Source organism: Martes martes, assembly GCF_963455335.1.
Source record: "Martes martes genome assembly, chromosome: 8".
In the NCBI taxonomy this organism is placed as follows: Eukaryota; Metazoa; Chordata; class Mammalia; order Carnivora; family Mustelidae; genus Martes; species Martes martes.
In genome coordinates this window covers 87,723,276-87,737,639 of record NC_137895.1, presented here as the reverse complement: position 1 = coordinate 87,737,639, position 14,364 = coordinate 87,723,276, and the positions used below count along the sequence as shown (strand labels likewise).

Sequence of the window (14,364 nt, the reverse complement as noted above, 5' to 3'; positions counted from 1 at the left end):
ATGAACAGACAAGTCTGCAAGACATCTGGTGGCAGCAGCCAGGGTTTCTCGGGCCGCTCTGCCGTGGTCTCTGGCAGCAGCAGGATGAGCTGTGTGGCCCGCTCTGGGGGAGCTGGCGGAGGAGCCTGTGGGTTCCGGGCCGGAGCAGGCGGCTTTGGCAGTCGCAGCCTCTACAGCCTGGGTGGCAACAAGAGCATCTCCATCAGTGTGGCTGGTGGCTCCTGGGCTGGTGGCTTTGGGGGAGGGCGTAGCAGCTGTGGCAGTGGCTTTGGGGGTGGCTATGGAGGTGGCTTTGGTGGTGGCTTTGGTGGTGGCAGAGGAATAGGAGGTGGCTTTGGAGGAGCTGGTGGCTTAGGAGGGGCTGGTGGCTTTGGAGGAGCTGGTGGCTTAGGAGGGCTTGGTGGCTTTGGAGGAGCTGGTGGCTTCGGAGGGGCCGGTGGTTTTGGTGGAGCCGGTGGTTTTGGTGGGGCTGGTGGCTTTGGTGGGCCTGGTGGCTTTGGTGGGCCTGGTGGCTTTGGTCCTGGTGGCTTCCCTGGAGGAATCCAGGAAGTGACTGTCAACCAGAGCCTCCTGCAGCCCCTCAATGTGGAGATTGACCCTCAGATTGGACAAATAAAGACCCAGGAGCGGGAGCAGATCAAGACCCTCAACAACAAGTTTGCCTCCTTCATCGACAAGGTGAGGGCAAAGCTCAGAGGTGCCAGGGAGGGTTTTGGCTGCCCAGGGTGTTGGTGTATGAAGACACCAGTGGGATCTGCCAGGCTTATAGGCAGGGGTATTGGTTTCTTGTCCTGGTTTTGCCTTGGGCCCTTCAGGAGAGCAGGCATGCTCTTGCTCTTCAGGCCCTATTTTCCCTGCTGTGAAACAGGGAAAGGATTCTAGATTCTCATTTTCTTCTAGGGATAGGACTAGGGAAAATGAAGTGAGGGTCCAAACATGTTTGTTGTCCTTTGAAGAACAGGGCATTAGCCATGAAATTATTATAGTTAACATTCAATTTCTCTTGAAAAGCAACTTCCTGATAATATAAACTAGCTGGTAATCAAACTTGCATTAGTAAGAACCTTGGGACTGCCTCTCAGTGATGAGTGTTGGCAACTAATTTACCTTCTGAATGGTCCTGCATTTTAACTGATATTAATTTGTGTTATCTATGCTGGGGCAAGGAAGGGTGTACTGGGTCTGGGGTAATGAGCCTGGGGTTTGAAGTTAAACCCAGATCAGCTATATGCTGAGTAACTGAAAGGGAAAAAAACTAGAGGAAATATGAAACAACTTAGGAAAAGTTAGACCCTGTTGACTGTTTTCACTGCCTGTAGGAAGGTAAAATTTTCACTTAAAAACAATTATAAATAACTTTATTTATGCCTATCTTCTGTACTTGTGTTCTGAAGGATCACCATAGACTAGGGCAGTGATGGCTGTTACTCTTAGCTTGGTCACTTAGTAGTCAGGTCAGTTTGGGCAACTTAAACTGTTTGAAATTCCATTTCCTAGGTACAAAGGGATAATAACACTTCCTTTTTAGGTGGTGGTGAGGATTAAATGAGATAGAATAAGTGAAAATGGTAAGTACAGAGTAAACAACACATTGTAGCTCTCCCTTGTCTAAATTCTCATTCTTCTCAGTTAAAAAAACCCCAGAGGCTACTGCAGATTGGAGAACTTGGTTCATTTCCACATTTCCACTCTTTGGGATGCATAGTCCCACTTGCCCAACTCAAGAGGCTCATTCCTTTTCTTTTTCACCTGATACAGGTGCGGTTCTTGGAACAGCAGAACAAGGTCCTGGAGACCAAGTGGGAGCTGCTCCAGCAACAGACCACAGGCTCTGGCTCAGGACCCAACAACTTGGAGCCTTTCTTTGAATCCTACATCAGCTTCCTGCGCAGGCAGTTGGATTTGGCTCTGGGGGAGAGAGGGAACTTGGAAGGAGAGCTGAAGAACATGCAGGACCTTGTGGAAGACTTCAAAAAGAAGTAAGGGACTCAACTGGGGAGTTTCCCCTTATGGGGAATTAGCAGGCAGGTGTAGCCCCAGCTTGAGATTTTAACTGTTCCAGACTGTACCTTCAGTCAATACTCTTAGATGGACTTGCTGAGTGAGGCATGACCAAGCAGAAGGGGAAAAGAGGGTGGGGACTGAGACTTCAAGGTGGCTGATTGTGACAGATTTTTCAGGCTCCAGGGACCCCCTCCTACACTAGCCGTGTTGGATAAGAGAATCTACCCAGAGTTAAAAGCCCTTTGGGATGAAGAGTCTGCCCTCTACACTTACCGTACATAGGGATCACCTTGGAAGCTTGTCAGAAATGCACATTCCTGTGCTCTGGTCCTAGATATCCTGAATCAGTAGGTGTGGGGCAGGTCCCAGGAGTCCCAGTGCCCCATAGCTGCCAGGAGTTCTTGGCAGATGCTCTAGGGCCACACATTGTAAAGTACTCTTTCAATGTGCCCAATAACCTGTCTCTGGAGCTTCAGTCAGCCCCCTTCTGCATGTTTGGGGTTGTAGTTGACACCCTCTGAAGTCTGTAAGAGGTAAATTGGGCCTCTCAAGGTGGGGAGGGAGCTCCGGACATCCCCACGGTCAGGACCCACAGGGGTGGGCACACCTGTTCTGAGGAGGCCCCATTCCGGTTTAACTGCACAAACCTGGCGGACACCCAGGCTCTGTGCTGAGCACTGAGAATCCAGTGGCAACTCAGATTGACATTGCTCAGAAATCTCTTCTCCTGGAACCACTCCATTTTTCAATCTTCATGAGATCTAGACCCCTGGTTGGAGATTATAGTCGTGAATAAGCAGGAATCTCATAACCTTGATGCGTTCAGAAGACATGAATTTATTCTTAACCCAAATTCTATAAGAAGCAACTCTAATTAATGAAAAGAAGTGGAACAGAGGCAGAAAACCTGGTCTGAGCAAATACCTCTCTGGGTCTCATATACACATCTTACGCTTTGTGATGTCTGCCAGAGCCAGGCAAGTAGTCAGGCTCCTTGAAGTCTTCTCCCACCCTGCCTACCCACACTTCAGCCTGTCACCAGGACTTGCGGGGGAGAAGGGTGAGGCAGTGGCCTCAGCTCTGAGAGGTCTCTAAGCCAGACTGGCTACATAATTCTGGGGGCTCAGTGCAAAATGAAAATGCAGGGCCCTTGCTAAAAAAATTACTAAGAATTTCAAGACGGCCCCAGCAGAGCATTAGACTGAATGAATGTGAGGACCTTCTGAACCCAGGGTCCTGTGTAACTGCACAGGTCACATGCCCATGAAGCTTGTCTTGTCTCTGGGTGAGTGGATTCTGTGTGAGTACTTGGGATCCTCTCTCTCTCTCTCTTTTACTTTGGAAATGTCACTGTCCAAATGTGTGCTTCTTTCTGTGCCAGGTATGAAGATGAGATTAACAGGCGCAATGCTGCTGAGAATGAGTTTGTGGGGCTCAAGAAGGTAAGAGAGCTGGGAAGAAAATGTTGAGGCTTTATTTCTGAGCACTAACCCATGGAGTCAGCTGCTCTGGGGCATAAGGACCCTATGCTGTGTGTGGGGTTTACATTTCTCCTTACATTTTTGGAAACAAGGGAACCTGCTCTAAATATATTACTGGTGAGGTAGACATCTTACAATGTTACTGTGATTAATGAATTGATTAGTAATGTGAACTAATAATGAAGGTTTTATGTGTAGCATTAGTCAAGGTCTTCAGCCTACAAGTGCACCTTGGATGTTATTAATAATAACAATCATCCAGTACTTGTAGCTTACTTAACTAATCATCATAAAGATGAGGTAGTGAGAAGAATATCCTCATTTCTATTCAGAAGGTTGGTTATATAGCACCCAAACCCAAAGTCACAGTTAGATAAATGTGATTTTTCTACCCTTACTCCAGTGTCTTGCTAGTGGTTTATATCTTAGTAAAGCATTGGGGTATAATTGGTCAAGGCAACTAAAGGGAAGAAAACCACTTTGATTTTCTTTTAGAAGGGGAAGTGAGGAGTGGAAATTAGGAGAACAGGGGAAGGACAAGGAGGAGGGACGAAGGCTTAGGAAAGAGCTGTGGTGTTTGGGGTAGAGTGGGTCATCCTGCTGCGTTTCTAATTTCCTGCCTTCACACCCTGTAGGATGTGGATGCGGCGTACATGAACAAGGTAGAGCTGCAGGCCAAGGTGGACAGCCTGACAGATGAACTGAACTTCTTGAGGACCCTCTACGAGATGGTGATTTTTTGATTCCTTGGTTTGCCAAGCTCCAGAGCCTTCCTGTCTGCATCTTCCCAGACATGCTTTCCTGAGTAGGACTTTAGGGATAGTCAAGTGGCAGAACTCGCCCAAAACAAGCAACAGGGCTTGGAACTTAGCTATGCTTCCCCCAGAAAATGCTAACTTTGCTCTCCCAGCCTGCATAGACCTGAGCCATAGGGCCAAGATCCCTCTTTGTCTTTGTTTTCCTTCTGTTCTCAGTCTATTTTGCTCTATACCTTCCCTCTGGTCCTATACCAGTATCATAGATAGCTCCTGCAGAGTACTCCTTCCTACTGTAGTCCCATGGAAACCCACACAGTCGGGCTCACTGCCTGATACTCTCAGGCTGACAACATGATTGTATTTGCACGTTTGCCTTTCTCTTTAACTTTGTTGTCTGGGATCTCTTAGGCTATAGCTAGGTCTGAAATGCAAGCTTAGTTTTCTAACTGTCCCATTCCTGGCCCCACTGTTGGGATATCTTTGCTGGCAAAAGATTCTTGGACTTCTTCATTCCCAGCATCTTCTGGGGCCAAGGGGTGGTGAAAATGACCATCCATGTCCCCCATAGGAACTGTCTCAGATGCAGAGTCATGTCAGTGATACGTCCGTTGTCCTGTCCATGGACAACAACCGCTGCCTGGACCTGGACAGCATCATTGCCGAAGTCAAGGCCCAGTACGAGGACATTGCCCAAAGGAGCAAGGCAGAGGCTGAGGCACTGTACCAGACCAAGGTGGGAGCCTTCTCCTTGTCCCCATAGCCTAGGTTTAGATCTTGCTGACCAAGAATGTTCTAACCCTGCAAAACTATGTTGATTGGTTTCCCCTCTGTCAGCTTGGGGAACTGCAGACCACCGCTGGCAGGCATGGGGATGACCTGAAGAACACTAAGAGTGAGATCATGGAGCTCAACAGGGTGATCCAGAGGCTGCGGGCCGAGATTGAGAATGTTAAGAAGCAGGTGGGTCTGGACCTAATGGAGAGATCCTGGAGGTCCTCTGGGTCTTGAAGAGAAAGAGAAGCAACAATTATGCCTCTGCCACATGCTTTCTCTGTCCTTTCATGGTGTCATATGTGGGGAAGCTAGGAGAGTCCATCCTCCCAGAGATTCTTTCTTGAATCTGAGCTTCTTGGAAATTCCCTAAGGAGAGATGGTCGCTCATTCTGGCTTTCCCAGCAAATCTTGCAACTGTAGGGATGGCCTTAAACACTTGGTTTCAGTAGGATCTGCCTTCAGTGAACTATTTATCATGCATTTCACATAACCTCACTGGCTAATTTGTATTACTGGAACAAAGTGATTAATTAGGCAAGGGAGTTTTTAACAGTCTTGCAAAAAAAAAAAAAAAAAAGAACCAGTTACTAGACCATTACTCCCTTTACCAGCAAATCAGTGTTCCTTTGCTTGATGAGACATGAGTTAATTTCAGTGGGGTGTGGGACGGGGGTATGGGACAGGGAAGAGAACTTTCAGGAAAGATCAGCTGTTTGTTTCTTGGTCACTATGCTAATTGGTCTCCTACCTCTTCCTTTCCTAGAATGCCAACCTGCAGGCGGCCATTGCTGAAGCTGAGCAGCGTGGGGAGATGGCCCTCAAGGATGCCAATGCCAAGCTCCAAGGCTTGCAGACTGCCCTACAGAAGGCCAAGGATGACCTGGCCCGGCTGCTGAAAGAATACCAGGAGTTGATGAATGTGAAGCTAGCACTGGATGTGGAAATTGCCACCTACAGGAAGCTGTTGGAGGGCGAGGAGTGCAGGTGAGGTGCTGTGGGGTCAGCATTCTCCTGATAGGATTTTAGAGTGACCTTTGATAACAAAGAAAGAGAGAAAGATGATTGGAGAAGACAACCCAGACAAAGGGTAAGGAATCTCCTGAATGACAGAATTTAGGATTCAAGTGTCCCCATTTTTTTGTCAATCAAGATCATACACTTCTCCAGTTTACCGTGGCCAACGATGTTGTATTACATAGCTCTGTTGATCCTCTTTATGAGCAATGAGTAAGGAGGAGTGCTTTGGGGTTATAACAAAAGTTACAGTGCTGTCCACTGAACTTCCTGAGATGACAGAAATGTTCTAAATGTTCTATGTGCTGTCTAATACAGTAGCTATTACTCACTTGAGTATTGAAATGTGGCTAGTGAAACCGAGGAATTGAGTTTTACACTTAATTTAATTTTAGTAAAGTTGGCTAGCTTCAAGTGGCTAGCAGTTACCATATTGGACAGCACAGTACAGACAGTCCTGTAGCCCTCCACCCCTGAGACTGAATCCATAGGGAAAGTGGCTGATGCACACACACTCTGGAAAAAGTAGCACAGTATCAAGTAGCAGATAAGGGTTTAGTGAGTGAATATCAAATGCCAAAGGACTGTCAAGGATCGAGAGACCTTTCTGCTGAAAGCTGCTCTATGTATCCTGTCCTCAGATAGCTTCCAATTTGATGGAGGAAGAAGAACTCAGGTGTGAGAAGGAAACTTAAGGATTTTTTTATAAGTTTCTATGAAAAGGAGTGGGAGTGATAATGGTGCTATGTGTACTGGAAATTTGGGATGAGGATGGAGTGGGTCCCACACTGGTAAGGTATGCAGACATGCTCCATGTCTGCTCAGATATGTGGCCATGCCTTCTCCATGAACAAGAACAAGGCATAGAAAATGGGTTGTGGGGGCGCCTGGGTGGCTCAGTGGGTTGAAGCCTCTGCCTTCGGCTCAGGTCATGATCTCAGGGCCCTGGGATCGAGCCCCGCATCGGGCTCTCTGCTCGGCAGGGAGCCTGCTTCCTCCTCTCTCTCTCTGCCTGCCTCTCTGCCTACTTGTGATCTCTCTCTCTGTCAATTAAATAAGTAAAATCTAAAAAAAAAAAAAAAGAAAATGAGTTGTGTGGGCAGGACATCTTCAAACTCATCGTGTGTTGAGTGTCAGCCCCTCTCACATTTTACCTATCTGAACCACTAAAGGGCTAACCAACTGGGAGTTGGGTGTTGAGCAGTTGACCTGGAACAGATGCTCTGGAAACTAAGGGAAAGAGGATGGACAGATGGAGAAATAGAGGGAGGCTGGTGAATCTCCTGGACACCTCAACTCCCCCAAAGCAGGCTCTTTTCCTGGGGATACGGGGTCATAGAGACACTTGGAATAGCCTTTCTTCCCCTAGGGGCTTGACCCCTCATAGGGCAAATGGGGGAGTATGGCTCCCAAGGTTATGAACGCTCAGCTTTGTGGCTAATGACTCATGGCAGAAATAACCCATGTTTCCTTCTTTTCCTTTTTAGGATGTCCGGAGAGTGTCAGAGTGCTGTGAGCATTTGTAAGTAGCCCTTCCAAACTTTCTCCCTGGGTTGCAAAAAGGGTGACCAGGAACATCTTCACTGCCAGCCTACATCAGGACAGCTTGACCCATGCAAAGAGGCCAGGCCACCAAATAGTGCCAGAGTCTCAGGCTATGGCCACACAATCCCCTGCTAGCATAAGCAGGGAAACTCTAAGGCCAAAGCTAAAATGCCTGTGGTCTTGGAGAGTTCCCTAGATTGGAGAACCAGAAATTTCCGTGAATGCTGCTGGCTCTTGTTCTTGGGGGACACCAGAGGACCATGCTCACTCTTATCATTTACCAGCTTAGCCCTCAGAGAAGTTGGGTATCTTTCTCAAATTTGCACAGCTAAGCAGGGTAGAGCTGTGATCCAGACCTGGGCCTTTGCCTGAACTGAGTGCCTCTTCTCCACAGCCGTGGTCAGCAATGTCACCAGCACAAGCAGCAGCTCTGGTGGAAGCCGTGGAGGGTTCAGTGGCAGCAGCAGCGGTGGCTACAGAGGCAGCAGCAGCAGCAGCAGCACCAGAGGCAGCAGTGGTGGCTACGGAGGGGTCAGTGGCAGCAGTGGCAGCGGCTACGGGGTCAGCACTGGCAGCAGTGGGGGCTACCAGAGTGGCAGCAGTGGGGGCTATCAGAGTGGTAGCAGTGGGGGTTACCAGAGTGGCAGCAGTGGGGGCTACCAGAGTGGCAGCAGTGGGGGTTACCAGAGTGGTAGCAGTGGGAGCAGGCTTAGTAGTGGAAGCAGCACCTCTGTGAGTCAGAGTGGAATTGGCTCCAGCTCTGGTGGCATCCAGACCTCAGGAGGCAGCAGCTATAAGTCTGGCACTGGAGGCAGCACCGGGATCCGCTTCTCCCAGACCACCAGCTCCAGCCAGCACTGCTCCAAGTGATCCTCTGGGGTTAAGTGTCTGTGCCCACTTGCAACCCTCTCAGCCTGCCCACAGCACTTCCCACTATGCTTGGCATCAGCAAATGCCAAACTCAACCTTGCTTTTCTTCAAGTTCCCTGGAGAAGGGGCTGAACTTTTTGGCTCCTCCATCCTCAAGATCTCTCCTAGGCCAGGGAGGTCCAGCTGCCCATCTCAGATGGTGATGTCCCTGACGATGGTAACGATACCTGAGCCCAAACTCCTGTGGGCCTTCCCAGCCTGGCCTGTTCCACCCTGGCCCATCTGCCTCTCTCACTGGGAGCTGATGGCCTGAAGAAGGCATATATCAGCCCCGCTGAGTGGGGGAGTGCTGGAGGGTGAATGGTTAAATTCTCTGGACTGTTGGTTTACAGGGTGCCCTCCCCACATTTGGGCATCCTGTCCTAACTTATCTCTGTCCCTTTAATTCCCCCAGCTGTGGATCCTCTGGTGATGAGTATGTTGCACTTTCTTCTCTCAATAAATTGCACTGTATTTCACATTCTGGTGTTTGGCTTTCATTCAAGGGGTCATAGAATTGACTGAGGTCCGAGAGTGGAGAGAAATCAGGTGTGGATGGTGGTCTTCCAAAGTTCAGTGATGGGTATAAAGGATACTCAGTAGTCATGGCTTCTCCTCTGTCCATTTAGCCAGGTTCTTGTGATAGGTCTGCCCAAGAGTATTTATGTTGCTTAAGTGGGGTCCCCCTTTCCCAAGGAGGTCTTCCCATCCATCCTCCCTGCCTCTGAGCAGGCCTCTGGGATCCAGTCTTGGAAAAAATAAAGTTTTACAGTTCATCAAGGGAATAGATTCTACTGGGAGTGCAGCCCCTTTTCTTCAACTCTCATGCTGGCCAGACACAGAACATTCTCATTTATTTATTTATTTATTTATTTATTTATTTATTTTAATTTCTTTTCAGTGTAACAGATTTCATTGTTTATGCACCACACCCAGTGCTCCATGCAATACATGCCCTCCATAAAAACCCACCACCAGGCTCCCCAAACCTCCCACCCCTCTCCTTTTCAATACCCTCAGATTGTTTTTCAGAGTCCATAGTCTCTCATGGTTCATCTCCCCCTCCAATTTCCCTCAACTCCCTTCTCTTCTCCATCTCCCCACGTCCTCTGGGTTATCTCTTATGCTCCACAAATAAGTGAAACCATATGATAATTGACTCTCTCTGCTTGACTTATTTCACTCAGCATAACATGGACGGGACTGGAAGAGATTATGCTGAGTGAAATAAGCACAGCACATTCTCTTGCTGAAAACACAGCTCCTGGAGTCTGGAGGGGTCAATACATAACATCCTCTTTTCCCTGGCCAGGTTCTGAGCCAGTTAAAAAATAAAACAAAGGTATGAGCAAATGGAGACCCAATATTGCTTTTATTACCAACAAAGAAGATACTGGAGAATACAGTTTATACCTCTGATGGAATGGGTTTCCTAATACAGGACCTCAGGATTAGGCCAGATTTCCCACTTGGGCAGACATAATATAGGGCCATCATTGCCTTACCTGAAATATAACAGCCCTGGTCTCAAGACTTGGAGGAGACTAATTTTAAAGTTCCCACTTGAGAGTGTAATAAATCCTTGCTGATTTTTTCAAGGCCTGCTGGCAGGAGGTAGCCCCTTCCCCATTTACTCTTGGCACAGTTCTGGGTACTGTGGGAGCAGGACAGGCCACTCTGGTTTGCTGCTCTTACTGGTCTTTTGGAGACCTTACAAGAAGCATCACCAGTTCCTAGGAAGACATCCCAGATACTCTGCTCCTTACGTTGCCTAACCTCCTGGGTAGAGGCTGAAGGCACTGCACTAACCCAGCTCTCATCAGACTGAAGAAGCAGGGTTCGGGGATGGCTGCTCAGACCCTTATCCATCATTCCATGTGTGGAGAGTTTGTTCCTGAGTATTGTCTTAGGGCTCTGCACAGCGTGTGGGACATGCAGTGAATATTTCGGGGGTTAACTGGAAGAATGAGGAGAGTAATAAGAGCAGGACCTTCCTTTCCTCAGCCGGAAATAAGTCACACCCCAAGCAGGATGAAGCTGAAAGTTGACAGTGAGAGCCTGGCACCCTCTTACGAGTGCTTTTGAGGAGAGATGGTGGAGAGGGTAACAGAGGGAGGAGGTAGTGAGAGACTACAGGATGCTTGGAATTGAGAGAGGGGGATGATCAGGTGTGTTGGAGAAGAAGCCTGGAGCAGGCCTGGGAAGGAGAATCTGGGCGACATGGAGGAAGGGCAAGGTTATAGAGTAGATATCCAGACCAAAGCCTAGGAGAATCTAGGACTAGCATCACATTTCATGTTCTTGACACAGGCTGGGACTAAGCCACATGCTAGTGGAACAGGGAAGCTTCCAAGATGAGGCCATCATGTCTGAGGCCAGGCTAGGGGCTGGAGAAAATTGATTATCCCTAAGTGTCTGGGAAGGCGGCAATCCTGAGCTTTTGGAGCCATGAAGAATCCCTGAAATCCATCTCCCATGTGAAGACACACTGCGGCCATCTTTTGCTTTTGAAGGCAGCCAGGGTAGGTAGAGTAGGTATTCACTTTTATGGAATGGTCAGAAGGGTGACAGGAGTCTACCCAAATGGAAGCTTGAAATCCTACCAGTTATGTCCTTAGGATTAAACAATCTGTCTCCTAGAGGCAACTGTTTCTTCATTCTCCATCCTTTAACTTTCCTCCTCCTCCTCCTCCTTCTTTTTTTTTTTTTTTTAAAGATTTATTTATTTGAGAGAAAGACAGAGAGAAAGAGAGAGGCATGGGAGAGGAAGAGAGAGAATTTTGAATAAATTCTGCACTGAGCGGAGCCAAACACAGGGCTCCATCCCGTGACCCTGAGATCATGACCTGAGCTGAAATCAAGAGTCAGATGCTTAATCAACTGAGTCACCCAAGCACACCTGTCTTTTATTCTTTATCCTTAGTCTTTCCCTCTTCTTCTAAAAATCTTCCTCCAGATTATAAAAACAACACATACTTGTATGAAATACATAAAATTCAGGAAAGTAAGAAAAAGAAAGATGATCTATAATTCCACCTCCCTATGAGATTTTCCTATGTGTACACATGTGCATGCACACACACACATACATGGAGATAGGTATGTGTAAATGTATCATCTTTTACAGAATAGGGCCTTAAAAATACATACTGTTTTACAACCTGATTTTTCACTTACTCTGTTGTGGAATTTATCCATTTAGTCATTCAACAACTAGACTGAGTGCCTATCATTTTCCAGACATTGTGCCGGGATCAGGAATAGAATGGGGACCACGGGTAATCTCTGCTCTCAAGAGTTTACAGTCTAGCTGGGAAGAAACTTACCAAATAATATTTCCTATAACAATGAATATAGATGGAGATTGTTATTTTATTTTTCAGTGCAGATTCTTATTTTTTCTTAAGTAGGTTCCATGCCTGGGGCACCTGGGAGGCTTAATTTGTTAAGTGTCTGCCTTCAGCTCAGGTCATGATCTCAGGGTTGTGAGAATGAGCTCCGCATCAGGCTCCCTGCCTGTTCAGCTGTGAATCTGCTTCTCTCTCTCCAAAAAAAAAAAAAAAAAAAAGTAGGCTCGACACTTAATCTGGGCATTAAAATCACAACCCTGAGATCAAGAGTTGAATGCTCTATTGACTGAACCAGCCAGGTGCCCCTCAGATTCTTATTTTTACTTAAAAAAAAACCCCACAGAAGTACACATTGGGAATTAAACAACATTTTTTCCTTCTTTCTAACAGCGTGACATACATGTTTTCTGGTCATTAATACTCTACCAAACATTTTATTAAACCTAAGCCAAATAGCGGATCATTAAAGCTCTTTGGTATCCCCCTCTATTCAGGCTGAGTTAGACCAGTGAACATCACTTTGACTGGGAGAAGAATAGAGTTGGAAGAGCAGAGCTTGAAGAATGACATTTTTACCAAACGCATCTTAATCCCAACCCAAAACCTAACAAACTGATTTATACATAAAGAATTTTAAGCAAATCTGCCTAAATACTCAATGTGCCATAAGAAAAGGATAAGTTTAGTCTATTTCCAGCATACAGTATATATTCCTTCGTGTCTAGTAAAATAGTAACTCCAATGAACAACGTATTTGCCTTCATAGAGCTGACAGCTGAAAATTATAGCCATTTAATACTTAGATCTTTAAGGGGGTAATCACAGAAATTCTAAGACTAAACCTACAGAATTAGTCTGAGCATTCATCTACAAAAATATTTTTTCAGGGGCACCTGGCTGGCTCAGTTGGTAGAGCATGCGACTCTTGACCTCAGGGTTGTGAGATCAAGTCCCACATTGGATGTGAAGCCTACTTTAAAAAAAATGATAAAATTTCTCCCCTGCCCCAAAATGATTCTTATTAAAAAAAGATTTCTTTTGCAGCAGGGCAACTACATCAGGACTAGAAGAAGACAGTGATAGAAGAACTGCAAATCCAAGACTGGAAGCTGATTTTTACATGTAGCTTTTGGGTAAAAGATATCCTTTTTTTATTTTTATTTTTTTTAATATTTTATTTATTTATTTGACAGACAGAAATCACAAGTAGGCAGAGAGGCAGGCAGAGAGAGAGGAAGGGAAGCAGGCTCCCTGCTGAGCAGAGAGCCCGATGCGGGGCTCGATCCCAGGACCCTGAGATCATGACCTGAGCCGAAGGCAGAGGCTTTAACCCACTGAGCCACCCAGGCGCCCCAAGATATCCTTTTTTTAGTTTATCCCCACAGCCAAGACTAGTTCTAATTTTCCCATAATGGTGGGCTGAAAATAGAGGCATTTCATTAATCTGAAGATAGGGGCAGCTATTTTTTAAATTAATTTTTAATTTTTTATTAACATATCACAGCACTCACCATAGCACATACTGGGGCAGCTATTTCAACACCATAAATAAACACTCCTAAATAGTAAAAAAACTCCACACAGGTGGGACATTGGGTTTGACGGACTGAAACTCTAAACCAAGTGAAAGAACTGTGAGCCCCGAGGAAGATTTATGCAAAGCCTGTCTGTGGTATTTCGGACAGGGAGGGTATGTGCTGGTGTTGTTCCACTTGTTGTCACCGGAATATGTATTCTGGGGGCAGGGATCTTCCAGGTGGAACGCCTGACATAGTTTTGTTCCAGAGCAGTCTGACTCTCAGAAGCACCTGAGAGAGGCATCTGCTTTGGCAGGAATACTAGGGGTTATTGAATAGAAGAAGGTGTTTCAGGGAAAGCAGAAGTCCTGGGAAATTCAGGTAATTATCGTTCTGACCAATCAATACCTTGTAGAATAAATAAACAATAAACCTTGTAGAACAGAACCATTCTTTCCAGGGTGTATTCTCCAGTCATCCCAAGCAGAAGCCTCTCCTGGCCTATTGGGCCCATGTTGTGCAGGAGGCCGCCATTGCCGGCAGGCGGGAGCTAGTGTAGGGATTTTCAGGAAGCTGCCATGGGAGATGATTTGCACAATGAAGTCACTACTAAATCACTACTCAAGGCCAGTCTTTGGCCTTCTTTTTCTTCTCTGGAGCCCAGAAACATCTGTTTAAATGCCAGAAAGTCTGTAATGAGAGTGGCATGTTGAATAGGTCATCAAGCCACCTCATCTTTGCGGTGCTTTCCTGTTGCTATGGGAGCCGCCATGTTGAATCCGGGAATCTGCGTCAGCAGCTGCTCTTCAGTATACTTTTCTACTAAAGAGAGGTATTCGTTAAAATTGGTGTGTAGGCGAGTTTATACTCTTCTGTGTCTTCAAATTTCCGGTATTATCTGTCCACGAAACTTCTCAGCAGTACGTAGAACCCTCCATCCATGACAACGTCCTCCATAAATCCAACCCTAGCATCAAATTCGGCTTCAGAGGCGGAAGAGATAGTGCGATAC

General features: G+C 46.6%; 1 protein-coding gene across 1 annotated transcript; it reads left to right on the top strand.

Annotated features, from left to right (window-relative positions):
• Nucleotides 1–8,446, top strand: LOC308348335 (keratin, type II cytoskeletal 2 oral-like; the record flags this gene model as incomplete). The annotated part of the gene is made up of 9 exons (XM_080812345.1): nucleotides 1–678; nucleotides 1,759–1,979; nucleotides 3,386–3,446; nucleotides 4,121–4,216; nucleotides 4,812–4,976; nucleotides 5,078–5,203; nucleotides 5,781–6,001; nucleotides 7,519–7,553; nucleotides 7,971–8,446. The coding sequence occupies 9 exons, from the start codon at nucleotides 1–3 to the stop codon at nucleotides 8,444–8,446; spliced, it is 2,079 nt and encodes a 692-aa protein (XP_080668471.1).
• Between the last annotated feature and the right edge of the window lie 5,918 nt (nucleotides 8,447–14,364).